The sequence below is a fragment of the Taudactylus pleione genome, unplaced genomic scaffold, assembly GCF_031769625.1.
Source record: "Taudactylus pleione unplaced genomic scaffold, aTauple2 ptg000305l, whole genome shotgun sequence".
NCBI classification, from domain to species: Eukaryota; Metazoa; Chordata; class Amphibia; order Anura; family Myobatrachidae; genus Taudactylus; species Taudactylus pleione.
In genome coordinates, this window is record NW_028284706.1 from 11,127,340 (window position 1) to 11,142,533 (window position 15,194).

General features: G+C 42.1%; 1 protein-coding gene across 4 annotated transcripts in view; it reads right to left on the reverse strand.

Annotated features, from left to right (window-relative positions):
• Positions 1 to 235: 235 nt before the first annotated feature.
• The window catches only part of CUEDC1 (CUE domain containing 1), a 165,613-nt gene continuing 150,654 nt past the window's right edge, over positions 236 to 15,194 (reverse strand). For all 4 annotated transcript variants that reach the window (XM_088442106.1, XM_088442107.1, XM_088442108.1 and 1 more), the window contains 4 exons: positions 11,940 to 12,033; positions 6,465 to 6,523; positions 6,075 to 6,147; positions 236 to 3,241 (listed from right to left, as the gene is read on the reverse strand). In XM_088442106.1, coding sequence (XP_088298232.1) covers positions 3,235 to 3,241; positions 6,075 to 6,147; positions 6,465 to 6,523; positions 11,940 to 12,033 — 233 coding nt within the window. In that variant the 3' untranslated portion in view covers positions 236 to 3,234. The remainder of the gene's footprint in view (positions 3,242 to 6,074; positions 6,148 to 6,464; positions 6,524 to 11,939; positions 12,034 to 15,194) is intronic.

The window sequence follows — 15,194 nt, forward strand, 5'->3', positions numbered from 1 at the left end:
GAACAGCACAGATCGATTACCCAAAATACTATCTCTGAGCCATACTGGCAGAGACTGCCCTGTGAGTGCAGTTATTAGCAACAAGGTTAATTTACCACCAAATAAATTGCTGATCTGTGCCCATTTGGCCTTTACGTGTTTGTTGCTGCATTGATCACAGTGTTGTTTGTCACAGCTAAAGCCATTGCAGTAATAATTATAGAAAAAACAAAAACAATTAATCATAACTGCTCAGCAATATAAATATTGAATTTTATTAAAGTTTTTTTGTTTTTTTACACATTAACACGACATTGGTGCAACCCAGTATTTCATCACAATATTTAAATTGCAACTGTTTGAGTCCTATTTCATGTATGGGTATCACAATATTACGACCACAGCATGAAGTCCATACACCGACAATGATGGCATCTTCTCTTTAATTACCTGTATGGACAGCACTAATGAACTAATTCATGTGTTATGGCATTTCCTATAACAAAAATATACACTCTTATAGTGTGAAGAGATAGATAGTGAATGAAAAGCTTTTTGTTACCACAGTTCATGTCCTAGATGGCAATCTACAAAATTTGTTTCAGTTTTTCAGCAGGCAGAATACTGAGAAATTTTAGACTACAGAAGGTATAATGGATTCTATTTGCCTTGTAGCTGTGAAAGAGACTAGAAAACAATGCCTAGTTTATTAGAAACATCAACAATCTTCCATTATTACAGTGAAATGCAATGTACAGTCTGTCCTTCACCAGCTTTGGAAATGTGATCCAGTAAGAATCACTAAACTCAGAATACAAATGTGTGTGTATACACAGACATATTTACACACTTACTTATGTAATACTTTTGTGAGCCTATGTACGCTGGAGATATTTTAAATAAAGCTGTGAATGTCGGGGAAAGACATCCCTATGCACAGCTAACCTCCAGTCTGCCAGTCGAAATAAAAGTTTATTGAAGATTCGTAGTATGACAATAAGACGTGTCTTGATAATCTGGTACACCATGTGATAAACTGCATATACTAAGTAAGTTTATCACATGCTGTAGCAGACAATCAATACACATTTGTATTAATGGCATACTACGAATCTTCAATAAACTATTTATTTGGAAGAGGTGGTACCGACTACTCAATTGGGGGAACTTGCGCCAGAAAGGACATGTGTTTGCATTTGGATTCTGTTAAAGAGAATTTCTGGGATTTTCCTCTCCTATCAAGACAGCAGAAACCACCGAAAGTCACAGCAAGATTGACATGCTACTGGCGTTTGGGGACAGCAACAGGAAGCGCTCAGTCCTGTTTTTTGGGTGTGCTGAAGCCAGTGGTTGCATCTTTGGATACAGCTTCACTGGCCCCATCTGCGTGATTTAACCGGACATTTCTGATGGTCATCCGATGCATCTTCAGACGTAGCAGCGGATCACAGAAAATAGCAGTGGGCATCTTTCAATTCAAGATGCCTCCTGCTGCTTTTGCATATTTTTTAGCACAGCCGCTTCGTACAAAGTTTTAGCAGCGATGCTAACTGCGTCCATCTCTGAATGATATCCAAACTTTTTATCTTGTGATGGAAAAGTAGCAATGGTGTGTCCAGGCCCTGCTACAGAAGGCGTAACCCCGAGTTTCAAGAGAAAATTTCAAATATTTTTTTTTTTTTTATTAAAATTACTACATTTTATTTCTAACCACTGATATACATAAATTGGTATATGCCAGTATAGCTAAAAACATACATTTTTAAAATAATTGTCAACTATAACATTATACCATGCACAAGTGTGACTACAAGTGTTGTACAAGGTCGGCCCCAAGTATTCTGAGAGCCTAGAATTGCTCCTGAGAAGATTAAGTGGGAAAAAAATGGTTATTCTTGAAAAACAAAAAGTGTTTTGAGAATCAAACTAGAAAAGGTTCATTCTGCTGTAAATTTACTAACTGGCAATATTTCCAGTCTAAAAATATTTTCAAAAGCACAACTTAATAATGCAAAAATAGTTTTTATTTTCATCAATAAATATTACTAAGAATTCTGCGCTAACGCTATGCACTAATGACCCTCAGGGACTTACTTCCGCATTACTATTTAACATACAACTTTAAAGAATTCTTTTAAAAATTAAGGTAAATGGTTATCGCAGCCCATACTGTCCCATTCAGATTCCAAAAATAAAAGCAAATTTATTTCTAAAACAGTCAAATTATGGGATTGCAATAATATATGACTCTGCGGACTATGATCTGTAATACCCCTTTTACACCAGAGCTAAAACCTGGGTTATTGAAGGGTTAACCCAGGTTGCTCCTTGGTGTAAAAGGGAACGAGGTTGGATTCCCAGGTCAAGTGACCCGGCAATTCAACCCAAGTAACTTGCAGGGCTTAACACGGGAATGACCCGTGAAACCCTGCAGTGTAAACGGCACGATCCAGGTCACGATGATCTAGAGCGTGCCGATTGGCCGACTTCAGTGACGCTTGGAGATGACGTCATGTCCAAGCGTCCACTTCCACGCCAGAAGAGCTGGGTCACTGCAGACCCAACTCCAGTGTGAACGGCGCAGACTCTGGAATATCCTGGGTCGGCGCCGGCTAAATTCCGGGTCTGATCCAGTTTGGAACCCTGTTGCACTTCCGGGTCAGACCCGAAATTTAGGTATAAAAGCGGTATTAGTTTAAATGAAAATCAGATGTAGAATACTTTAGTGCACTTAAGTCATATATTAGGCTGCAGAAAATCAATGCACTTGCCTGTGACTGAATGGGTTTTCGATTCACATGGTACTGACAGAAACACATTACTTGGTGTAACTTCCACTATTCACCAAGCCTGAGAATGTATTAAAAGGGCACAGAGCATTCAGCTAATAAATTGTGCACATGATCCGTAGATTACCTGTAATGGCTTATTTAGGGCAGTTTTATCGCACGTAAACAACAGTAAAACAGAAAACCCTTGTAGCATATCAGTATTATAAATGAATGTTTACAATTTGTGCTGGTAAACAGACATTTCAGTGGCCGGTTACATTCCTCCAGGTAAAGAAAAAAAAGAAAGAAAAAAAGAAATTTGTACCATTTTAAAACACAATTATTTGTAAAGCAGTTTGAGTACTAAACAATCTCTGAGATTTGGCTGCTGCCATCACATAGCAAAATATGTGATTAAAAAAATTGTGCCATATAGTCTTGTCTTCATCAGCCAACCAGGTCCGTGCAGGGGTTCTGGCAGGATTTAGGATCTAGAAGTAGAGAAAAAAGTTTTACTCATTTACATTATACTTTCTGCGGGACCTAAGCAAACATGGAGTCATATTCTTGGTGATGTGGGGGGGTGTAAATGAGCCTTAGGAGATAACACAATGAAAATACAAAACACACTCAGAGAATTATTAACTATCATTAGCATTTATGTACCTAGTGGAACAGTCAAGGAAGGCCAATGTCTGACTGATTACTACGGAAATATATGGGCCAGGGAATGTGTCTGCAACACATTGGATGCACGGTCATGCCCCAGGGACATATCTAGTGCTGATAAGGGCTAGCTTGCCTATTATCCGGAGCTGCTCCCATCTAACCCCCTATTTACTGCTGCACACAGTGAATGGGACACATCACTCAAACTTCTAGCCCGTGGACAATGCAGATTTGATGGTAATGGCAGGACAGAGCCCTCAATAATGATGCTTTAGAAATGTGTGAATACTGTTGGTAAATGACAAAGTAGCACTGAGGATTGACAGCACATCAAATAACAGGCTGTTTTAAGATCTAGTGACCTACCATCTCTAACTAGCTGCTGGTCACACGGAGCTCAGCCTCTCTTTCTACAACAAAACATTCATTCAGCTGTAGATAGTTCAACCAACCACCACATGTAAGGCCTGACTCTGAGTCGGATCCCACTGCCGAAGTCACAGTCCAGAGTCTGTGCGCATGTTGCAGTTGGGCGTTCCTGGGAGGTGGCTATGTGTAGGGCCATAACTAGAAGTGTGAAAGTGGTGCTGTCGCACAGAGGGCTCTGTGAGTGGCTCCATCGCTGCCCCACGGCCCTTGCTTCTAGCAAGCAGGGTGCCTGGAACAGCAGCATGCAGCCAGTATCGCTACTGTAGTGCCAATCGCAGCGGCCTTTGGGCATTCCAAACAGGCACTCTGCAGTCTGAATAGCAAATCAGAGTTCCCTCTGCATTACATAAGGACGTCATGCATGCGACGTCTGTACTGAGAAAGTGGGGCTGGCACAGGGCATAGTTGAGTCATGTTACGACATTGGCTATGTGGACGTACGGAGATGGTCCATCTTATGGGCATGTTATGGGAGAATAGCAGGCGCTTCACTAACGTGGATGTGAATTCAGATGCCTCATCACTCTCATTAAAGGCCATACTCTAACGAATAATCTGCACCTAGCATGGGGCTGGTACAATTCTTGAAGGTGTGACTAATGATTGCGTCTAAAGATGCACCAAGTGGTATTACAGCATCTAAAGAGGCTCAAAGTGGGCATCTCAGTCCTTGCACGTTCAGATGCATGGCTGTATACCAGGGAAGGGGCTTGTAGTGGGATATGCATAAAATCACAAACGTGCAATCATCAAAAGGCGAAGACACGGACGCAGCTGTTTCCGACTCAGAATCAGGCCCATAGTCACCGACAATCCAAACTTCAACCATGGCACACCAAACTGACCTGCTCCGGCATCTCTCACTCCTATGCCAACTTGATCCACGATAAATGCATGCTTTCATCTTAAAACACTGCCCTTTCACTTGCCATGCAAACATACTGCGCTTTTCAATTTTCTAAAATCCATCGTAACCTCAAAGATGCCTCTTTCAATATGATTCTCAACATTTCAATGATGAATTCCCAACATATCACTGGGATTGCACTCAGAAGGGTTTATCAGTGATCTACTTATAGCAAATTAAAAACCGAAATGAGTTAACCACAAACTCACTCTCCAGGCGCTAACAGAGCATTAAAATTTAGATAGTATTAGAATGTTTATAATAACAATCTATAGTACGCAGCTCCCCAATAAAGTAGCTCTGTTACTACTTAACGGTTTAGAATTGGAAAATATATATGCAAGAGGAATAGAATAATCTACTCCACTTGAGGGTGCGCGATATCATAGATTAACTGAGACACAGATGTAAAAAATAGTCAGTATTTAAATGATAATATGATATAAAATACCTAGCCTTCAACTAGGCTTATATAAAAACATACACCACACACTTCCATCAATAAATAGATATACCAATGAATATATTGAAACAATATCCTGAAATAACCCCGCTTTGCTGCTACAAGTAGGCACAAAAGATAGTATATCTAAAGACCACTGTATCAAGCAGCTGATCGTAATCTTTTCACAATCTCACTCAAGGTAGCAACAGTTAAATACTGCAAGAATTGTTCATATATCCTATGGAGTATAGGTTGATAGTCTCTTAGTCATTTATTTAGAGGCAATATAAAGAGTCCTTCATCAAGTGAGGAATAGTACCTATTGTTGACTTCTCCTTGTAAAATAGTTGTAAGTCTCATAAGAAGCAAGCATCAATAGGATATAATGAGCAGCTGCTCCTGTGCAAGAGCTTTGCCTGTGCCCCCTAATGATGGGTGTACTCATAGTCTTTGTGTCATACACTCCTGGCTGGCTCCGGTGCAGATCTTTTAGCGTGTAGCGTGTATGGAGGGAATCGCATCCAGCTCCCGGGTCTCCACAGGTATTATCCAATAAGTATCCACAGGTTTGCAGAGGGTCAGGACTGGTCCAAGCAATGTCTCTATAAGTGTCCTTGACTCGTTTCTCCGCCTGATTACAATGGCGGTTTCTTCAGAAGGTGGAGCTGGATGCGATTCCCTCCATACACGCTAAAAGATCTGCACCGGAGCCAGCCAGGAGTGTATGACACAGACCCCTGGTACTGGTAATATGTTGCAGGTACTTTGTTGGTCTAAACATATGTGTTAATAATATATACAGAGCATTGAAGCAGTTGTCATATTAATTATAAATCTATACTCTGTGATTGTTAAAGACAATAATTAAACTAACTTTGACTGTCCTTCTTTCTGTGCTTCTACCCCCTCATGGTTCTGCTGCTTTATCCTTGCTTGGACATCTTCATCTGAAACACAGTACATTCCTTTTTATGGACCATGATTTATATATGGATGCATCCAAGGACACCATAAAGCGTAAATAACACAGCACCATTTATTCCCATAAGTACATCTACAATCAACTTTAATAGGTGATTTAGTCATGAAATTATAGGACATATTTTATATTACAGCATCCTTGTTAAATTAAATTGCAATTCTAGTATAAATGAATGAATGCATGCATAAATGTGTCAATTTACTTTTAATAAAAATGGCTTCTTCATCTATCAAAGTAATGAGTAGTTTTAACAAACATTAAAGTCATTGAAGTAAAACTCACCACATGAATGTCCTTCAACATCGTCCAGAAGATTGGCTGTGGAGGCTGCTGTTCCAAATCTGCAGTTATGTGAAGGCTAAAAGAGCTGGGGTGTGGGGATCCCAGGTACTAAATCACAGGCTAATCCTACCATTGTTACATCATGCTATTATGCACTAGGAGTCATGTGTATTAGGATCAGATTTTGGCCCTTATTTTTGTTGCTGGTTAGATACAGGGAAACAGCTAGCTATACACGTCTCTGATGAATACCTAACAAACAAAAGATGTGTTTGCATTTTGGTATACAAGTTGACCAAATTGTTATATATTTGGAACATGTATCACACATGCTTTACCAGGGCCGTAACTAGGGTAGTGCGACCTGTGCCTTACTACTGGTTAAAAAAACTAAATTAATGACAATTAAAAATTCCTTTTGAAGGGTTATGAATGGTGATGGGCGATGATAAATAGGTGGCCCAGTGAGTCCCAATCGGACTTATTCACTGCTGTGTTATAGAGCAGAGAATAAGACTGAATGCGAGCTGCTGAATTCCGCACCAAGTGACCTCCTGTGTACAATGCAGCAGAACAAGTGGGAGGACAAGGAGAGTGCGCTGTACTTTTTGTGCCAAGTGCTCCCTCTTTTTCTCTGTGAAGGTACAGTAAGTATTATTAGAAAGTGGGAGTTATGAGTCTGAGTAGCGGATCGGGAGCTGAGTGGCATTTGGTGAGCATGTAAAGAGGTCTGAGTGGAATGTGGGGGAATCTCAAAGTACATGTAGAATCTGAGTACTTGAGGAGGTCTGAGGGCATGTGATAGCAATATATAATAGGTCAGAGGCTGCGTGTATGTGAAGCAAAAAAACAAAGATAATCCACCATTTATCTTGTAGCGAACTTCATGCTTCTCCACACACCACAACACATCTGTGTTCTGACTCAATGTGTTCATTCTTCCATTCTACACTCCCTGCTGCGCTCTGTCCACTATGAATTTCCATTTCATTTTCGGGACCACTGCTGCTTGCACTCAATCTCTTCCCTGTGATGTAAGGAGCACACATCTGTCTATGGGAAGTAGTCGGCATCCTGGCGATTCCGGAGGTCAAAATACCGGTGCTAGAATCCCAACAGCAGTCGGAATCCTGGCAACAGAAACCCCACGGTAAGTATTACAGTTAGGTTTAGTGTTAGGCACTAGGGCAATAATTTTCAACCTTTTCCAACTGGAGGCACACTACACAAGATTTTAAAATTGCCAAGGCACACCATCCGGCGCGCGTGACCTATGAACGGTATGATAATGTACGATATTATGCTGTACTGATGGTGATCTGATATATAACACACAAGAAAGAAGGATTATAGACAGATGTTTTTATATTGTTCTAACTTGGACAGTAAACCTATGTTTGTAATTAATCAAATAAATATCTACAAATATACTAAATAAAAAAAATTAAATAAAATAAATAGCTGGTCAATTGCAAATAACAATAATTATATAAACGATTACATTTAATTTCGAAAAAAAAAAAATCACATTACATAAAAAAGCATATGTAAGGAGGAGGAGGAGGAGCGGAGAAGGAAATGAACACAGAAAAAGTGTTAGCCATGTAGAACACTAAGTCAGTGGTACAGTAATGTTCTCTGAATGAGCCCTATATAATGCACATGCAATTTTGTCAGCATTTTAGATCTCACATTCAAGTTTGCAGGATTTTGCCATATAAACCAGACAATAAATAAAATCACAGTTTCCAGAGTGATAAAGCCTGACCTGGCACCCCTGTTCCTCATCTGCATGGGTCATCCTGAAAATAATCACTACGACCATGGACAGCACTAGCGAACCAGAGAGTAAGGGGAGATTCAGCCTACACCCCAAAAGCAGAGTGCCCCACACACATCCACACAGCAAAACACGCTCTAGGCTTGAGGTAAGAGAGAACATTATGCATGGCAGAGACCCAGGAACAATAAAATGTCTGGTCACCGAGCAGCAGCAACACCATGCTCCCCGGGGTTACAGCAACCCAGCACTGACCCAGCTGCAGGTAACATGATGAAGTGGCCTCAACTTGTACCTTCTCGGTCAGCCAGTGCACCTCCTCCGAGCGGGACATACACCGAGGGACCCCGCATTCCGCGCTGCAGACGCAGCATGCGTGACCTATGATGTCACACAGCCACATCTAAATAGGTCATGGCCCAGCCTCCCAGAAGAGAAGAGCCCAACACTGCCCGGGCCCGTAGTACTTGTAAAGGTGGCTACGGATCTGACTGAGCTGACCCCGTGCGGCACAGCGGTTGAAAAACTAATACAGGGCTCAAGAAATCCCAGAGGCCAGGATGCCATGGCGACCAGATTTTGCTACCTGGCGACCAGATAATCCAGGATGGGAAGAAGCAGACCTTCGTCAGTTCTAGCGTAGTATATGGAAATAATGTGATCAGAAGTGGTCCAGGGCATCTCGCACTCTAGAATGGCTGCAGATAAATGTCTACAAAAAAATATCACCCTTGGATACTTGAGATACATCTGACTAAAAGATTTCTGTGACAATTCAAGTGTGCACGGTGCCAAAACAAAAAATTGGAAATTACTTCCCAACTATGCTGAACCGGAAGAAGACAGTGACGCACACGAGATACGGATTAACAATACACTAAGACATTAAACGTTACGTATTCATACTTACAAGTCCCAACTAATGAGAACATATAACTGATTATAGACCATTGGGATGTACACATATTTCATGCAATAAGTTGGATATTCTGTGTACTGTACATAGCGTTTTAATAGTGAATGGGGTAGATGTATGAAGCCCAGAAACGGTATCAGCGCACGTTAAGTGCGCTGATACCGTTTTTCCCCGATGTATGATCGGGGGTCTGGGCGGTAAATGACAGGGGCGCTATGCGCCCCTGTCAATATCGGCGCTGCTATCTACAAGATAGCATCGCCGACAGCCTGGGCTATGTACGAACGGTCAGATCGTCTGACCGTTCGGCCGGCTGTAGCTGTCGTTATCGACAGCTACAGCCTGGCGATAGCCTATCCCCACAGCAGGGACAGCGATGTCCCTGCTGTGGCGGCTACCGGCTTCAGGGCTGCACGCGGGGATCTCGCGATACTTGCGTGCCACTATAATACATCTACCCCATTTTATTTTAATACACTGGGGTAGATGTATTATAGTGGCACGTTAAGTGCCGCTATAACGCTTCCTGCTTCGCCTCATTACCGATGTGTGAACATCTCACCGGCCGGAGAGGAGGAGCGTTAACTCCCCCCTCCGGCGCTATCCGCTACAGACCACATCGCGTCAGCCTAGTGCTGATGCGATGTGTGTCAGGCCCGGCCGGCTCCAATGAGCATGCGCGGGATCTCGCAAGTATCGCGAGATCCCCGCGTGCAGCCCTGGAGCCGGTAGCCGTCACTGCAGGGACAGCGCTGTCCCTGCTGTGGGTATAGGCTAACGCCAGGCTGTGGCTGTCGATAACGACAGCTACAGCCGGCCGAACGGTCAGACGTTCTGACCGTTCGTACATAGCCCAGGCTGTCGGCGCAGTTATCTTGTAGATAGCAGCACCGATAATGACAGGGGCGCATAGCGCCCCTGTCATTTACCGCCCAGACCCCCGATCATACATCGGGGAGAAACGGTATCAGTGCACTTAACGTGCGCTGCTACCGTTTCTGGGCTTCATACATCTACCCCATTATGTCTCGTACAATATTTATGTTTTGCATATAAACAAGAGTATTACCGACGGAGACCTACTGACGTATACGGAACCCCAACATCAGCATAGATGGAAAGTATTTTACAATTTTTTGTTTTGGCACCGTGCGCACTTGAATTGTCACAGAAACAATCTAGCGAAGTATATATAATTCTTTACTATAGATTGCCGCTGCTGACAGAAGGAGGCTGCCGGCTGTCAAGCTATTATTGATTAGCCCAGCTCCGCTAACAGCAGGTGATCTTTGATTGGCTCTCTGCACGCACATGACATTGTGCAGTGTAGAGGAGCCCAGCAGCAACAACTAGCATGCAGACACCGGGACAAACACTAGGGAGGGAGAAGCAGTCACCATGAGGAGCATTGAGGTCCGGACGCCCAACCATGCAGCTCCCATGGGTAAAGATGCCCAGAAAGCCACATCACCAGGAGGACATCACGCATGACAGGCCTGAGAGAAATAGGCGCCAACACTGACCGGAGACCAGATTGAGGTGAGGAGCCAAGCAAGAAGTGTGGGGAGAGAAGCCAGCAGAGGTAGGAGAGGACTTGGAGACCGGAGTCTGGGGAGAGGAGTCTAGCTGCTGTGGGGAGTAGGTGAGGTGGCAAAGGCTGCCATGAGCTGAGGAGGGGGTGAGGAGGCTAACTGGCAGATTAGGGGAGAAGGGGGATGCTGCTGGAACAGGGAAGTGAATGAATATGCTGAGACTGACATAAGGGGAAGGTTAATATGTGAGGAGGCTGACATGAAGGGTGTGGAGGATGCTGTAGGAATATGAGAAGTTGTGAGGAGACAGACTGGAATAGGGGAGTGGGTGTGGAGGCTGGCATGAGGGGAGAAGAGGTTGTAGGAATGAGGGGACTGGGTGAGGAGGCACTCATGGGGGAGTGGTGTGGAGGCTGGCACAAAGGGAGAGGAAGAGGCTGCATATTGCTGGAATAGGGAAGTGGGTGATGTGGCTAATGCTGGCATAAGGGGGAGTGGATGTGGAGGCTGGTATCAGGAGAGGAGGAGGCTGCAGGAATGAGGACTGGGTGATGAGGCTGAGGCTGTTATAGGGGAGGGGAGGCTGGCATGAAGGGAGAGGAGGCTGCGTACTGCTGGAATATAGAAGTGGGTGAGAATGCTAACACTGGCATCCTCTATATTTTAATAGATAAACGTGAATTTTAATAGATTCACATATATTAATAACAATCAGGGAAAAGCCCTATTTTTCTGTTAAAAATGTCAGGACTTTATTCACAACCCCTTGGACACTCCCCTAATGAATAATTAGGCTAATTGGAAGATTCCAGTTAGCTTAATTAGTCCAATAATTACATGTCCTTATTGGTTTGGGGAAAATATATTATAAAAATATATACTTTTTATATTATATTGGGACGGTGGTCTGGCTCCTACACTTTCATTCTGGCTCCTAGATTTTAGAAAAATTTGTCAAGCCCTGTACTAATAGACTCAGTTGCAATAATATGGATCTGTCTCCATGCAGAACATGTTACATTATATTAAGACATTTTCAATATTAAAATACATCTGTTAAAGCGCTTCCATTTCTCTTTCAATTCTAGACTATCAAGAGTTCTTTATCTGAGTGATGTACTAAAAAGTACGCCTACAGTGTGCAAAGGCCCAGGAACACAAGTGGTTCCATTTCAACATTTAAAATGTTTTGAGGTACAGTATGCTTTACATGCAGTAAATTTGCAGTGGGCAATATCAAAGGATACACTTGGTGTTTAAGCAAATGCTTTCTCTTGGATTTCCTCATCTTTGTTTTCTCTGAAAATGCTCTGGCGATCTCCAGCAATGTCTTTCTGGTTGCTGAAACAAAGAAACAACTCGTGAACAACAGTTTTCCGCTATCATAAAAGCCAATGTCAGAGATTGGAAACAAAATGACATTGTAAACAAAGCCTAAATAGTTATTTTCTCTTACGTATCAAGTGCCAAATTGCTAACAATTGTAAAACAGAGTCTAAAACAATATTCATGGGTTTTGTGCTTTTCGCAATATTCTACCAATATAGGTGACCAGTGTGAAGTTTTATCCAAAGTCTTATGTACAAACTATGCCCCTAAACTCACAGTGGGATGTGTCTTATGAATAATCATCAGTTACATATGATGACCTCTGTTTTGTTCTCCATTACTGCCTTGGTTCCACATTGTGCCTACCAAGTTAGCACTCTATCTAGGGCAGGGTACTGCCCTCGCATGCTAAATAGATCATGTGTTATGGATTCACTGTAACAGAACATGTAGGCAACAATAGTACTAGTGTATTCACCTGTTCATGATGCATTTGTGTTTGAAAAGATGACTTAGAATAGACTTAAGTAACTTCTGCCAATTTCTAACTGTTGTGAACTGTTTGAAGGGTAAGTAAAGCTTAAGGGGGAGTTAGGCAATCTGAGCCTTCATGTGATTAACCAGATCTTATCGCTGCATGACCTGGGAGAATGGTTAGGAAGTTGGAGATTTTTATTAACCAAGAAGTAGATAAATTATCATGGGGCATATTTGTTCTGTCACTAATCCTGTGAAAACGTCCTGTGCTAATTACCAGAAGAATCATCAGTTATCGCTGTGAATATTGGTGATAGATGATATCTAGCAGGGTAAAACTGAAATGTATGCAGTGAAACATATGAGTGGAGCCCAGGAGTGGGATGCAGCAAAGCAAGAAATGCAGTCAAACCCCCGAAAATTCAGTTTTCAGAAGTTTGACCGCATTTCTCATATACACCAAGGCCCAGATTGTGATGCATTCTGGGGCTTGGATGCCTGGAAGCCTATGGGCTTCTTATTGCGGCTTCCCCCTGGGAGGTATCCAATCACAAAGGACAGCTCTTACCGACAGAGCTGTCCTTTGTGATGTTCTTCATGCATACCGGCGTAATTAACGCCGGCATGAATGTGAAGAGTGGTGGGATGCATCACATCATGAATGTAATGTATCATGCATCCCGCCCCCTGTCATTTTATACTTGTACAGTGCGTGTTTAATATATCTTCCACTAGCAATGTGCCGGCGTGTATCTTTCTGTGATTTTGTTATATGAATAAAATTATGAATTATTGTCATTTTAATATTGTCGACATTAAGAATGGAGCAAGTTTGCCTACCCTCCCAGGTTTACAGAAGACTCCCAGGTCAATGCTAAGTCTTTGATGCTTGGGAGGGTAGATGGAAATCCTGTATTCCTTTGCCCCACACCCATCGCAAATCCAGACTACGCATACACGAGTCTGGATGCAGCAGAGAGAAGGAGGAGGGGGGGGGGGGGATAGTGAGGAAAGCAAGGTGTTGAGGAAGCAGGAGAGGAAGAGCCATGAGGAAAGGGAACAGTGTAAAACAGGAGAGGTAGGAGCAAGCGTGGAAGGGAGAGTAGGAATTGATAGTCAGCAAAGAGAAAATAAGCAAGAGATGATAGGCAGAGGTGAGTGGTGAGCCAGCTGGACTTCATGGAGAAGGAGCAAATAACACTCTTGTCCTGACTGGCTTTGTGCCCTAAGTCTAAGTATCCTGCCCTGGGCTGACAGAAAAGGCTCTCAGCCATTTCTAGCATGGGGCTCTGCTCTGCTGACAGCAGCAGAACATTTAATATCTAGCTTCTTGCTGGAGACAGGCCAGCCACCAAAAAAAAAAAAAACTAATGCTGGGGACAGCTTGAGCCTGACAGACAAGGACCCTAGTCTCCCACTTCCCCATGCCAGTGAGTCCCGGCAGCACACTATATACCTGGGAAGCTGTCAGGAGATGTTACACAACCAGCGAAGTATATAGATGTAGATTTTTTAAATACATTTAATAACACGTGTATACTGAATTTATAATGACTCATGTAGAAGAATAAATAGATACACCCCATAGGTGGAGGTAGACACACTCTTGGTGCTTTACCCCAATGTAATAAACTCCCTGAAATTCATTTCCAAAAGTATGTAGGCAAATATGAAATGGGGTGGAGCAGTGATTTTTCATTTTTGTAAGATTGCATTTTAGGATGGTAGGTGTAGCCACCCACGAGGTGTAAATCAATATATATTCTCAGCGCTCAATCCACACCCAAGTTAACACTACCACACCTGCTGCAGAATAATTAAGAGGTAATTGCCTACCTCACACAAAAACGAAACCATATAAATACAATTCTGCGCTGGCGTGTCTAAAAAATATTTATTCAATAAGTATAACTCATAAAATCAAGTAAAAGTCAACTTGTATAAAGGTAACAACATTTAGTTACATTAGCATAATGGCCCAGTAGTATATAAATGTAACATCAGCAGTTGCAACATTTATGAAAAAATGTCCACTGGTATAAATAACAAAGAAGCTTGAGTATAATCCAGATGAAAATAAAAAGAATGTAAGGCGTTGGTCATTTATAGGGCGTCTTTTAATTGAACAACAGATAATATCATAAATGAAAATATGTAAAAATAATGTAAAAAAACTAAATGGATGAATGGTAAATAAATAAGATAATGAATAGAATAATAAAAAATATGTAATGAAATTATACAGATAAAAAAATATATAATTAAAAATCACATTAAAAATTATACAGATACCTAAAAATCAGGTACCACATACAGTCAGGTGCATAAATATTGGGACATTGACAGAATTTTCATATTTTGGCCTCTATTCACCACCACAATGGTTTTGAAATGAAACAAACAAGATGTGCTTTAACGGCAGACTTTCAGATTTAATTTGAGGGTAATTACATCCAAATCAGGTGAACGGTGTAGGAATGACAACGGTTTCTATATGTGCCTCCCACTTTTTAAGGGGCCAAAAGTAATGGGACAAACTAAACAATCCTAAATCTAACTTTCACTTTTTAATACTTTTTTGCAAATCCTTTGCAGGCAATTACAGCCTGAAGTCTGGAACGCATAGACAACACCAGACGCTGGGTTTCATCCCTGGTGATGCTCTGCCAGGCCTCTACTGCAAATGTCTTCAATTC